This window comes from Gopherus flavomarginatus, chromosome 8 (genome assembly GCF_025201925.1).
Source record: "Gopherus flavomarginatus isolate rGopFla2 chromosome 8, rGopFla2.mat.asm, whole genome shotgun sequence".
In the NCBI taxonomy this organism is placed as follows: Eukaryota; Metazoa; Chordata; order Testudines; family Testudinidae; genus Gopherus; species Gopherus flavomarginatus.
Window position 1 is genome coordinate 57,610,967 of NC_066624.1, and position 14,352 is coordinate 57,625,318.

General features: G+C 48.7%; 1 protein-coding gene across 4 annotated transcripts in view; it reads left to right on the forward strand.

Annotated features, from left to right (window-relative positions):
- SNED1 (sushi, nidogen and EGF like domains 1) overlaps window positions 1-14,352 on the forward strand; it is a 123,867-nt gene that overhangs the window by 35,413 nt on the left and 74,102 nt on the right. For all 4 annotated transcript variants that reach the window (XM_050965335.1, XM_050965334.1, XM_050965333.1 and 1 more), the window contains exon 2: window positions 13,110-13,397. In XM_050965335.1, the coding sequence (XP_050821292.1) occupies window positions 13,110-13,397 (288 nt within the window). The remainder of the gene's footprint in view (window positions 1-13,109; window positions 13,398-14,352) is intronic.

A 14,352-nucleotide genomic window follows, 5' to 3' on the forward strand; every position in this document is an offset into this window, starting at 1 on the left:
GTCCAGCAGAGGGCACCAAAAATGATTAGGGGGCTGGAACACATGACTTATGAAGAGAGGCTGAGGGAACTGGGATTATTTAGTTTGCAGAAGAGAAGAGTGAGGGAGGATTTGATAGCAGACTTCAACTACCAGAAAAGGGGTTCCAAGGAGGATTGATCTAGACTGTTCAGTGGTACCAGATGACAGAAGAAGGAGTAATGGTCTCAAGTTGCAGTGGGAGAGGTTTAGGTTGGATATTAGGAAAAACTTTTTCACTAGGAGGGTGGTGAAGCCCTGGAATGGGTTACCTAGTGAGGTGGTGGAATCTCTTTCCGTAGAGGTTTTCAAGGTCAAACTTGACGAAGCCCTGACTGGGATGATTTAGTTGGGGATTGGTCCTGCTTTGAGCAGGGGGTGGACTAGATGATCTCCTAAGGTCCCTTCGAACCCTGATATTTTATGATTCTGTGATTCCCCTGCTGCTCTCATGGGGCCCCACCAAGCCTGCTAACTGAGGCTGGGTTGGACCTAGCAGACACAGTCTGTGCTGGGGCCATGAGGAGCCCAGAGTTCTTCAGGCAAGGGGAGTCACTTGCAGTAATGGCCCTTTTGCAGGGTGTTGTGTGCTCTCCCCCACTCCCCGCCCTCCTGAGGCACTGGAGAGGTGGGAGCCAATCCATGGCTCTGTCTACTTACAGCTTCCTTTTGGGGGAGCAGTTCAGAAGCACCCTCCCTTCCCTACTTGCCCAGACTTGTAGCCCCTTCACTCAGGGAAGCAAACATTTCCCTGCCCGTATTTGACCTTACCCAGAGTGCTGTGTCACTCAGGGAAGAATTTCCTTCCTCTCTGTTAGCCACCCCTCCCCGCCCCAACTCAGTCCTGGAATGGAAACAGACCAGGATGAGGCCCTTGGCCCTTCCTCTGAGTTATGTCAGCCCCTCGGTAGCTCCCTGGGACGGAGTGCAGGCCTGCCTGGTTCTCTGGACATCTTCCCTCAGGGCAAGTGGCTGGAATATCTTCATAGAATCACAGAATCATAGAAGATTAGAGTTGGAAGAGACATCAGGAGGCAGGGCCGGCTCCAGGCACCAGCTAAAGAAGCAGGTGCTTGGAGCGGCCAATACCAAGGGGTGGCACTCCGTCCAGTACTGGGGTGGCACGTCGGGGTCTTTGGTGGCAATTCGGCAGCGGGTCTCTCAGTCCCTCTCAGAGCGAAGGACCTGCCTCCAAATTGCCGCCGAAGAGTGGAGCCATGCGATTACGCTGCCACTCCTTTTTTTTTCCGCTTGGGGCAACAGAAAACCTGGAGCCAGTCCTGTCAGGAGGTCATCTGGTCCAACTCCCTGCTCAAAGCAAGACCAACACCAACTAAATCATCCCAACCAGAGTTTTGTCAGGCTGTAGGAGCAGGATTTTATAATTGTAGTATGAGAATTAATATATGATTTGATTTGATTTTGTTAGCCACCCTTTTTGAATAGCAGAAAGGAATGACCCTTTTGGATTATGGGGTTTTATTTTTTATATGCATTACAAATTGGGCCTTTTTTAGTTTTTGGTTTTAAGGTTTAGCTAGTAAGGGAGAGGATTTTGTATTGTGTCTATGTTAAGTAGATTAGAGGAATGTTGAAGGCCTGGGCCTTAATGTGAATTGTTTTGTTTTGGTTATAAAACTTAGCAAGGTTTAATTTACAGTGTTTTTTTTGCTTAATATAAAATACTGCTGTTTGTATTTTTAAAGGTTTTTGTAAAAGACTTTGTGTGAATGAGGAATGCGTGCATTAGGAAAAGGTAAGGTGTAAAGGCCATTGTTAACCAAATGGTTAAGAAAGAAGGAGTAAAGACATTTACTGAAACTTATTGACACTAAAGAACCATTAACATGCAAAGCAAGTTCTCCAAATAACACGTACAAATAAAAAATAAAATTGCTAACTCTAAAAAAGAAAACTCACTGCATATCACTGGTATAATGTTTTCACAGGCTGGTCTCCCACCTCTAAAAACAAGCTGTCAATCACGCTTCATCCATTGCTAATTATATTGGTATTATCCTGCATTTGCCTAATTAAAATGTTATGTATGTGTTACTAAATAAAAAAATACATTAAATTGCAACCACAAGCTCAAATTGCCTCTCAATATATAGATATAAAACAATTATATAAAATATAACCTACTCAAAAATTGTTCTTAAAGGGTCAAAAGGGGGATATGTAGGAGCAGGATTTTATAATTGTACTATGAGAATTAATGTCTGATTTGATTTCATCCTACCAGACACCCTTTTTGAATAGCAGAAAGGAATGACCCTCTGGGACTATAGGATTCTGTTTCCCATATGCATTAAAAATTGGGCCCTTTTTAGTTCTTTGTTTTAAGGTTTAGTTAGTAAGAGACAGGATCCTGCATTGTGTCTATGTTAACTAGATTACAGGAACGTTGAAGGTCTGGGCCTTAATGTGAATTGTTTTGGTTATAAAACTTAGCAAGGTTTAATTTACGTCTTTTTGCTCAATGTAAAATACTGCTCTGTAAAAGACTGTTTGTGTGAATGAGGAATGCATGCATCAGGAAAAGATAAGGTGTAAAGGCCATTGTTAACCAAATGGTCAAGAAAGAAGGAACAAAGACATTTATACAAACTTATTGACGCCAAAAAACCATTAACGCGCATCCATGATTAAGAAAGGGCAAATTAACGACCCTAAAGTGGAGGCTGGCACCCCTAAAAGCAATTAATTAAATCAAATCCAGGACAAAATGACCCTCTCAGAGGTATTTTAAAATGTTTACATAAAAAAAGACACCAATTAAAAAGTAACCGGTCATAAACTGACACAGCAAAATCCATAAACTTCAGCAACAACAAAAAACTATAAGAACAGGGTGCTTTGCCATGGAACTTTGGGTTCGTCTTGCCACTACTCTAAAAGCATCAAATCGCAACCAGCAAAGCTCGGCTCCCCTCTGCAACCAATCCGACTGGCCACTAAATTAATCCAAACTCTAAACTAGTAACTATAAACATCAACTGGCAAAACTGTGTGCATAATGTGTGTGTATAACTAAAAAGCATAAGCTAACTGCTGTATTCTCAATAAATGCAGCATGTTGCCTCCTCCTTTATAAAAAATCTTGTGTGCTTTGTTTAAGTATAACAAAGCAGGGCCTTAAAAACCTCTAAGGATGGAGATTCTACCACCTCCCTAGGTAACCCATTCCAGGGCTTCACTACTCTCCTAGTAAAATAGTTTTTCCTAATATCCAACCTAGACTTCCCCCACTGCAACTTGAGACCATTATTCCTTGTTCTGCCATCTGCCATCACTGAGAACAGCCTACCTTCATCCTCTCTGGGACCCACCTTCAAGTAGTTGAAGTCTGCTAACAAATCCCCCCTCATTCTTCTCTTCTGCAGATTAAATAAGCCCAGTTTCCTCAGCCTCTCCTCGTAAGTCATGTGCCCCGTCCCCAATCATTTTTGATGCCCTCTGCTGGACTCTTTCCAATTTGTCCACATCCTTTCTGTAGTGTGGGGCCCAAAACTGGACACAGTATTACAGATATGGCCTCAACAGTGCCGAAAATAGGGGAATAATCACTTCCCTCGATATACTGGCAATGCTCCTACAAACGTAGCCCAGTATTCCATTAGCCTTCTTGGCAACAAGGGCACACTGTTGACATATATCCAGCTTCCCGTCCTCTATAATCCCCAGGTCCTTTTCTGCAGAACTGCCACTTAGTCAGTCGGTCTCCAGCCTGTAGCAGTTCATGGGATTCTTCCATCCTAAGTGTAGGACTCTGCACTTGTCCTTGCTGAACCTCATCAGATTTCTTTTGTCGCAGTCCTCCAATTTGTCTAGGTCACTCTGGACCCTATCTCTACACTCCAGCATATCTACCTCTCCCCCCAGCTTAGTGTCATCTGTGAATTTGCTGAAGATGCAATCCATCCCACCATCCAGATCATTAATGAAGATGTTGAACAAAACCAGCCCCAGGACAGACCTCTGGGGCACTCTGCTTGATGATGGCTGCCAACTAGACATCAAGCCATTGATCACTACCCATTGAGCCTGACGATCTAGCCAGCTTTCTATCCACGTCATAGTCCTTTCATCCAATCCATACTTTTTTCACTTACTGGCAAGAATACTGTGGGAGACCATATCAAAAGCTTTGCTAAAGTCAAGGTATAGCACATCCACCACTTTCCCCATATCCACAAAGCCAATTATCTCACATAAAAGGCAATCAGGTTGGTCAGGCATGACTTGCTCTTGGTGAATACATATTGACTGTTCCTGATCACCTTCCTCTCCTCCAAGTGCTTCAAAATGGGGTTCCTTGAGGACCTGCTCCGTGATTTTGCCAGGGACTGAGGTGAGGCTGACCAGTCTATAGTTCCCCGGATTCTCCTTCTTTTTTTAAAGATGGCCACTATATTTGCCTTTTTCCAATTGTGCAGGACCTCCCCCAATCACCAGGAGTTTTCAAAGATAAAGGCCAATGGCTCTGCAATCACATCAGCCAACTCCCTCAGCACCCTTGGATGCATTAGATCTGGACCCATGGACTTGTGCACATCCAGCTTTTCTAAATAGTTCTTTCAGCACTGAGGGCTGCTCACCTCCTCCCCATACTGTGCTGCCCAGTACAGCAGTCTTGATGTTGACCTTGTCTGTGAAGACCTAGGCAAAAAAAGCATGGAGTACTTTGGCTTTTTCCACATCATCTGTCACTAGGTTGCCTCCCCCATTCAGTAAGTTTCCCACACTTTCCCTGACCTTCCTCTTGTTGCTAACATACCTGTAGAAATCCTTCTTGTTACCCTTCACATCCCTCGTTAGCTGCAACTCCACTTGTGTTGTGGCCTTCCTGATTACACCCCTGCATGCTTAAGCAATTTTTTTATACACCTCCCTAGTCATCTGTCCAAGTTTCCACTTCTTGTAAGCTTCCTTTTTGTGTTTAAGTTCTGTTAAGCCAAGCTGGTCACCTGCCATATTTGCTATTGTTTCTGCACATCGGGATGGTTTGTTCCTGTGCCCTCAGTGAGGCTTCTTTAAAATACAGCCAGCTATTCTGGACTCCTTTCTCCCTCATACTAGCCTCCCAGAGGATCTTGCCCATCAGTTCTCTGAGGGAGTCAAAGCCTGCTTTTCTGAAGTCCAGGGTCCATATTCTGCTGCACTCCTTTCTTCCTTTTGTCAGGAAGGCAAATATCTTGTGACTGATCTGGTGCTAATGGAGGAGGGGCATGGCACTGTATCCTCTTTCGCCCTCTTGCTGCATCCGCTGGGAAAGGCCATAGCACTGAATCCATTTCTTAAACTTCAGCAGGGCATCTCGGGAGGAGATGGACTCTCTCTCCTAAGCACAGAGTGCAAAGATGCTAGGAGCCAGAAGATTGCCTTTCCCTGTGAAATAATTCTCTCCCCCTTCCAGCTGCGTGCCCTTCGCAGAGTTCACTTCCCCTTTTCTCCGCTGCGCTATAGCCACCCGACCCAGCCCAGGCACAGTGTGCTCAGTGCCTCCTTACCCATTGCCTCACTGGTGTCCAGCACTTCCCAGGATTGGGCTATTAGCTTGTAAACAAGGCAAGGACCATGACTCGATCCAGTTTCCATTCATCGTAGAGGAGCTGGATCAGGCCCCATGGAGCTCTGTCTTCTTGTACAGCACCATGCACAGCCCCATGCTATCCTGACTCCCTCAGTACCCTTCTTGTAGCACTTCAGCTTCATGCATCAGCCAGCTCCAGAAAGTATGGGCATGTGTCTCCTACACCATGGCCTGTATGTGAGAAGGCGGGTCTTAAAAGGACAATTAGACTAGCACCTGGTAGTTTTGTGGCTCTTCGGTGTACAGTGCGAACTCCCCAACAGCGTGTGTTACACCTAGTGTGATAGGCTGGGCAGATCAGAGTTAGGTTTCTTGTTGTCCTTGTATAGAGCCTCCTCCTAAACGCAGCAAGTCATCGGGTTAGGGTAAGCAAGACAAATGTGTCACTAAATTCCCAGTAAGGTTAGTTGCAGAACAAAGCAAACGTATAGGAAAGTGCTTCCATGTGTTCTCAAAGCTGATGTTCCTTTCTACAAACCTTGATTCCTGCTCTTCTATTTAGGAGACTGTCCCAAGCTCTGTGTTGTAAGAGCACTGGCTGAGGACCCCACTCCTCCTTCCCAACATGCTCTCTGGATGAGTCCCAAGTCCCAGAAAAGACAATCTAGCCATGTACCCTGAAGGCAAATTCAGTTTCCTTCAGCTAGGTCTTGCCTCCGAGTGAATGTGTTGAACCCCAGCCCTGCATCATTGTGGGTTACTTTGGCAGCCCCACAGTTTCACTCTCACAGACCATCCCAGGCCTGTAACTTTCATGCCATCAAAAGTCAAAGTCTAGTTCAGAGAAAATTTTCTGACCTCTTTGAAATCTAAAAGATCCCAGTTTGGCCCAAAGGCCAGGCTGAGACACCCATCCCTTCTTTTCTGTCTCTCTCTTGTTGCCATTTTACCAAGAGTAGGTACTTGAAGGCTTTAAGTTGCTCAAGAAATAGAAGCCACTGTCAGGAAGGAGTTGTGCTATGTGGGCAGGTGTTAGGGGCTCAGGCAGGAAGGAGAATTAAGAGAACTTTCCATCACTCTCAGACTCTGCCTCTGGCAGTAGCGTAGCTAGTGGGATGCATCAGAAGCAGCTGCTTCTTCTCCCCACATTTTTAAAAAAGTGGCACCTCACAGGCTGTGCTCTGAACGGCCTGCCCGGCTTCCGCCCTGCCCCTGCCGTTCAGCTGTGTCTCCCAGCAGGAGGGAGATAGCTGATCGTGGGGTGGAAGCGGCGCCTGCCGGCCAGCACTGCCACCAACACAGCTGAAGGAGCCGTGGGGCGGGCGGCTGTAGCAGGCCGGTGCGGAAACAGCTCGCTCGGACCGTGCCTGATGAGGCTCGCTGCCTTCTTCCTCCACCCCCAAAGAGGTAAGGCCAGCGCTGAGCTGGGCTGGTGCTGCATGTGGTGAGCCCCTCCCAGGCCCTCCCAGTCCTGGGGGCAGCTCCAGCCCCGTTTGCACAGAGAGCCCCGGGGACTCCAGCCCACTCCCATCCACGGTAACCCATCCCCAAGCTCCATACCCCGTGTACCCCTCCCATGTACCCCATGCCCTTGCCTTTCTCTCCCCTTCACCTCCCCTCGTACCTCCGTCCTCTGCCAGCCTCCTTGTACAGCCATGGGGGGGGCGTGGCCGGGGGGGCGCAGCATGGCCGCAGTGCGGCCGGAGGAGCCAGCCAAGGAGGGGAGAGGGCATGGCGTGGCCGGAGGAGCCGGGGGCCGTGGCCGGAGGAGGAGCCAAGGAGGAGGGGCTTTTTATGTTTGCTTGCTCCCCCTGCTGTTAAAACCTGGCTATGCCACTGGCCTCTGGACTAATCACCAAAGTGCTAATCAACGGGTCAAAAAATAAAGTCAAATCCTCTTGCATTTCAAACACTTCAGGGCCAGTTCTTAAGTTGGGGGGGATAGCTTGGTGGTTTGAGCATTGGCCTGCTAAACCCAGGGTTGTGAGTTCAATCTTTGAGGGGGCCATTTGGGGATTTACCTGGGGATTGGTCCTGCTTTGAGCAGGGGTTGGATTAGATGACCTTCTGAGGTCCATTCCAACCTGATATTCTACTATTCTAAATCATTTAAGTCATCAGGGCTATGTTGATTTGTGCCAACTGAGGATCTGACCCCAGCCTTCTTTTTGCTCTCGCTATGCACTTATCTGCACAATGCTCTTGCGATTCCTAGGACATGGCCAGCCACTCACATACAAAAATTTACTTGACTCCCAAGTTTGCTCAAAAGGTCTAAATTAACCCCCAAATGTAACACCTGCATGTAAGGTGGCATTCCATCTACAAACAAGGCTTAAGCTTCTTTCCCCTTATTTTACCATTCCGGAGCCATGAGTGATCTTTGTGTGGACATGGCACACAAGAGATTAGCAGTGCAAGAGGGACTTCCTAGGGTGGCAAGTGGTTGCTTTTCTCCTGGCCCTGGCTGCTCTTCCCAACATGGTTATATCTGATCAAACTCTCTCTGGGGTGGAAAGTGAAACCTGTCTTGCCAAAACATTGGCATGCATGGCATGGCAGCACATTCAGTGCAGGGTTGGCTCCTTTTCTAACTTAGGCCTGCTTGGAGAAAAGCTGCACTCAAAAGCAGGGGCTGTGTGATCCACAGCCCTCACAGTGCACTCCCTGAACTCAGCACACCCTGGCATTCTCATTGGTGAGACTAATTCGTCGCTTTTTCTCCCAGAGAATGGCCATGCGCCAGCACGGAGCTTTGCTGTGGCAGAGTACTGTTGTTGAAGTGCTTCCAGGGGTCATTTATAATCCTTGTGCATCTGGTCCTTGCTGAAATAATGAAGGGGAGGGGTTCATGCTGGCCCCTTCAGCCACCTGAGACCAGCAGGGTGCTGCAACTTCTCAGCAAATACAAGAGTCTTAATGAGTTGGTAATTTAGTGAAAGAGAGAAGCTGAGGGGCTCGGCTAACCTGGGTTACTACCTGGGACCTGGCCACATTGTCCAGGGCTAGAAGAAAGGAAATGAGGGGAACACAGCTGAGCTCCAAAAGTGTATGTTGGTAACATCTAGGTTGGACTATGGTAACTTGCTGCTTTTTGAGCTGGCAGATAAACCGGGGACCTCTGGAGCTTAGTGCATGAGCCTCTGCTGCATGAGCTAAAAGCCAACTGGCTGTTAGCTAAGGCTGTAGAGCAGACTCATTTAACTCTGGGTGGTCTCGATGCTACTAGATGGGACAGAGCACCATGCCCAGAAGGTGTGTGGTTACACATGCACCTCAGTTTTTATTCAGCTCAGTTTCACTACCAGGGTGTCCTGGGAAAGGTCACTGCCCAGAAGAGTTTGGTTGATACTGCAGCTCTGGGTGGGGTCCTATGTGCCTTACTGACTCCTCCTATGCCACCTGGGGTGCTCAGGCCTAGGCAGGCTCTTGGAGGGCCTCGTGGGAGCCACCGAGCTGAAGGGACAATTGGGGCAGCTTGCCAGGCTCTGGCAGAGTTTCTCCCTGGTTGGATATTGGAGATGGTCTCTTCCACACAAGACTCAGCCCAGGGCTAATGAAAAAATGTGTGAAGAGCACCGTTCTTGCCAGTTGAAGCAGCCCAGACTGCACCATGTGACAGGACTTTTCCCAAGGCCCTCCCTGTGCAGGTTGTGCACAGAGTCCCCTCCAAGTTCTCCCCTCTTCTGACACCAGCTGAGCGCCGTGCTTTCCCATCAAGAGAGGCAGTGGAGTTTTCAGGAACACAGCATCAACTCTTCCAGCAAAGTGGGGCTTGCTGTGGGTTGCTTTCCCAGTGGGGCTGCCTCCCCTCCTTGCAGATAGTCCTGAGAAAGTGTATGTGTTGGAATGGGAAAACAAAGGAAGAGCTTTCCCCAGCTCCCCACCCTTTGCAACATAGGGACCTGGGGCCCATGTGGCTTATTATGAGCTGGGGGAGAAGGAGCATTTTGGCGGCATCTTCTTGTGAGTTTAAGTCCCAGGCTGGAATTCTTTTTCCTGATTTGGGCCAGAAGATTCTGTTTTCAGGGCTAGCATCAAGACACCCACAGCAGCCACTCTGCCCCACAGCTGGGAGTGACCAAGACGCTAGCGGCCATTCTTGCCCCTCAATCAGTTTTTTATGGTGTTTCCAGTTCTGCAGGGATCTGTTCTGGAGGGGTTCTGGACAGTAAAGCACTTTGGGGCATGTGACACCAATCTCCTCCTGGGATGTAAGAGGACTAGACCATATTTTAAACAAAGCCTTGTTATTTCAATCTGTCAGGGCCAGATTCTAAGCCAAGGCACCTCCAGGACCCTCAGGTCCTTTGGGGCCCAGCAGGGCAGCGTGGCTGCTTGCCGCTATGCTGTGGGGAATGCACCCATTTTGCAGTGATGCGTAACTCCACTCTCCCATCTGACAGCTCTGTGGCAGCTGCCCATCAGGGCAGTGGTGATAACCCTGGGGAAAGCAGTGAGGCAGGGGCAGGGCAGGATGCCTGACCATCTCTCCTGAACAGGAGCTGCCACCCCATGGCCTGGAGACAGGCAGTGTAGCCAAAAGCTTCACCCTTCTCCTCTAGGACATTTGGGGAGGGGTGCAGCAGAGAGCCCCCAGCAGCTACACTTCCCCCATCCCCAGTCTGGGATGATCAAGACCCCAACCCCCATTCTTGGCCCCTCCCTACCTGCCCGGGGTTAAACTCCAGAAGGAGGAAAGCCTATTAACGTGATGTGGGAGTGGGTCTCTGCTCTTCAGGCATTGCATCATTGGCCACGTTCTCCCCTCTTGCAGCATTAAAGCAGTGCTGTGCTCCATTCTGCTAGCTTGATGTTTGCCAGGAGTTGGTCTCTAGCCATCGCTAATTAATTCTTTGGAAGGCCAACTTAAAAAAGCAAGTGACCCTGGAAAATAGTGGGCTGCCAAGATCAAGCCATGAGCCACGCCTGACCATCCTGGAAGTCATGGTTGCTGGTTGGTTTTGATGAGGTGGAGGGAATATGCTGGGAAAATGTACTGCCTCTTTGGAAGGTAACTCGGCCTAGTGGCTAAGACACTGACTAGGGCTAATGAGCCCTGGGCTCTGTTGCTAGCTCTTGCCTGCTTGGGCAAGTCCCTTCGCGATATGTGCCTCAGTTTCCCCACCTGTAAAACAGGGATAGTGATACTGACCACCTTGTAAGGCACTGTTGGGGTCTACCCCTGGAAAGTGCTAGCTAAGAGTAGGGGGGATTATGGTTATTTGATTGATTACTATTGTGTGTCGTTTGAGCCCCCAGGAGTTCCAGCTCCTGACTGATGTCTTGGGACACCAGTGTATTTGCATTTCAGGGTCTGATCCTGTGCAAGCAAAACTCCCTTTTGGCCGTAATGAGGGTTTCCCATGCAGGAGCGGAACTCTTCTGTGTGCTGAGAACACGTACGGCCCAGTTCTCCCATCGGTTACACCCTGATGAAATTGCCACTGGAGTCCATGGACGCTGCCCTCCTGTGACTCTTTGGCTTCGTTAAGTGTTCTTTGGTTCCTGTTGGGTCGTGGAGGGTGAGGGGCTCAGTAACAGACACTCCCGTTGTCACTAAAGGAGAGACAGATGCCAAAAGAGCTAAGACGTACAAGCAGTGCCCACTGATGGAGAATGAGGGGCTCCTTTGTAATACCTCTGCTCCTTGCCCTGTGGCTGCCAGGAAGAATCTGTTTGGACTTGGAGGAGGCCATGGGTCTGCTCCAGAAATTCAGAGCTGGAAAGGAGGTGAGGCAAATGCACCAGCCTCTCCACCCTGTGGCAGCAAAGCCCAAATCCAACTTTCTAGCAGGCACTGCTGAAAGCTGAGAGTAGCCTTGGAGCAGCCTAGATGGAACTGGTAGCAGCTGGCACTGCTACTGAGTCGTGCACAGAACGCTGTCGAGCGATGGGCTGATGATATAAGGAAATGCATTGCTCTCTCCTATTAGTAGCCTCAGGATTTGATTGGTCTCACAGCAAAGGTGAGATGAGATTGGTTTTGCTCCTGTTAATTGGGAGTGTTGGCAGAGTTGTGCTGTGATGCAGCGCTCTGTGGGACTCAGTACTAGACTAATGGGTGTGGATCAGGACTGCCAGGGATCAGCAGGGCAGCAGAAGGCCCAGCTCTGGCACGGCAGATATATCTGAGGTTCAGGTGTGCAGACGGGGAGCCTGGGGCTGGAGAGCAGGGTGGAGAGCAGCAGGTCAGCACTGAGACGTCTGTGGGGATCTGAGTGTGCAAGGGCTGAGCAGCTCTCTGCTGTGCTGCGGCGGCTGCAGGGCAAATCCCCATCCCAGCAACCAGCCTTGAACAGGGAGAGAAAGAAAACCTCCCCCTCAAACTTCAAGATAAATCCCAGCCTATTTAAAGCAAGGAAGTGAAAGCCAGTTCCGCTGACACCAACGCCTTCCCTCCCAGCAACGCGCAAACGACCCAAGTGAACTGGGCGCTGTTTGTTTAAACTGCTGTGGCTGCTGCAGTTTTCTCAGCTGTTGCTCCTTCCTCTGGCCCATCTCCGGCAGGAGAACAGAGCCCGGTTTGTTCTATCCTCCTTCCCAGACCCCCAGGCTATGGCTTTGCAACCCGCCCCTCAGTCACAGCCAGCGAGGGGCAAGGCGGGCAGCAGAGCGAGGGGGTGACAGGGAGGGGCAGCCATTCCCTGGCAGGGCCTCAGCACGCCGTTTTTCATCTGCAGCCCATCAGCACCTAAGTGAGGGACAGTCTATGCTTCAAAGGGCAGGAAGAGGAAAAGCTCAAATGTTTATGGAAAAAAACTCTCTAAAATAAGAATCCAGCCCATGCCCTGCAGCCATCAGACCATTCAGTCAGCCACAGCAGGGGAAGGCAGCTGTCTACTCCAGAAGGTCAAAGCATGAAAGAGTCACTTAACGGCTTGTAGGGAATGATTTATGTCAGGCTCTTTGGCTCTGATCTGTGTATCTAAGGTATGTATATGACCCCATTACCATAGTAATGAGCACCTCACAATCTTTACAACATTCCTGGGAGGCAGGGCAGTGCTATCACCCCATTGTACAGACAGAGAACTGAGGCACAGATAGTCTAAGTCAGTGGTTCTCAATCTAGGGCCGCCATTTGTTCAGTGAAAGCCCCAGGTGGGCCGGGCCAGTTTGTTTACCTACTGTGTCCGCAGGTTCGGCCAATCACAGCTCCCAGTGGCCACGGTCCGCCACGCAAGGCCAATGGGGGCGGCGGGAAGCAGTGGCCAGTACGTTCCTCAGCCCACGCCTCTTCCTGCCACTCCTATTGGCCTGGAGCGGCAAACCGCTGCCACTGGGAGCTGCAATCACCGAACCTGCGGACCCGGCAGGTAAACAAACCGGCCCAGCCCACAAGGCGCTTTCCCTGAACAAGCGGCGGCCCTAGTTTGAGAACCACTGGTCTAAGTGACTTGCCCAAGATCACACAGGAAGTCTGTTGCAAAGCAGGGAACTGCACTCAGGTCTCCCAATTCCTAGGCTAGTGCCCTACCCACTGAGCAATGCTTCCTCTCTCATACTGGCTGTCTCTTTCTGCCATGTCTAATTGTTCTTCTTCCCCTAATAGGTGAACAACAATGGAATCATCTCTTTCTTGAAGGAGGTTTCCCAATTTACGCCGGTTGCTTTCCCAATCTCCAAAGACCGGCGTGTGGTAGCAGCTTTCTGGGCTGATGTGGATAACCGACGGGCAGGCGAAGTGTATTACCGGGAAAGTAAGGACCAGACCATCTTGGAGAGAGCCACCAAGGATATCGGACAGTATTTCCCTGAATTCCTGGAGTTCTCTGCCGTATGGGTTTTTGTGGCCACCTGGTACCGGGTGACTTTCTTTGGAGGAAGTTCCTTTTCTCCAGTGAGTCACTGGCATTCAATGCTGGGTGGAGGATGGGATGGGAAAGGGTCAAGGTATGGAGTCCTAGATTATGCTCTCTGAGTTGCCCAAAGTAATTAAATTTGACCTAGCTAAGACCCCCCCAGAGTCTCTAACTCAAAGGCAGACCCATCTCACCTGCACAGCTGGACTTAGGGTCTAAGGAACTGCAGATATTAATGAGGGAGTTTATATCAGAAATTTCATCGGAAAAATGTGAGTGATAATTTGGAATAATTTAAGAACACCTTACTACATGCCTTAAAAGTCACAATCCCACAACTGAGGAAGATGACCTGTTGGTTAAAAAATCAACCTGATTTAGAGCAGAAGTGAAGACAGCAATTGTATCATAAATGGAAGAATAGAGAAGTTAATAATAACAAATATAAATCAGAAGTTAGGAATTGTAGAAAATATATAAGGGAACCAAAAGGACATAAGGAGAATGTATGGCCAGCAAAGTTAAGGACAATAAGAAGCCATTTTAAAAAATATATTAGGAACAAAAAGAATCCTGACAAAGGTATTGGTCCATTACTAGATGGAAATGGTGGAATTATCAATAATAATGCAGAAAAGGTAGAAGTGATCCAAAAATATTTCTGTCTGTATGTGGCGAAAAAACAGATGATATAGTCTCAGCATATGGTGATCTCTTTCTATTCCTCTAGTACCTCTGGAGGATATTAAACAGAAGCTACTAAAATTAGACATTTTTAAACTAGCAGATACAGATAACTTGCGTCCAAAGATTTTAAAAAAGCTGGCTGAGGAGCTTGCTGGCCCATTAATGCTGATTTTCAATAAGTCTTGGAGTACTGGGGAAGTTCTGGAAGAAAACTAACAATGTGTCAATTTTTAAAAAGAATAAACAAGGTGACCAGGGTAATTATAGGTCTGTCAGCCAGACATCGATCCCGGGCAAAATAATGGC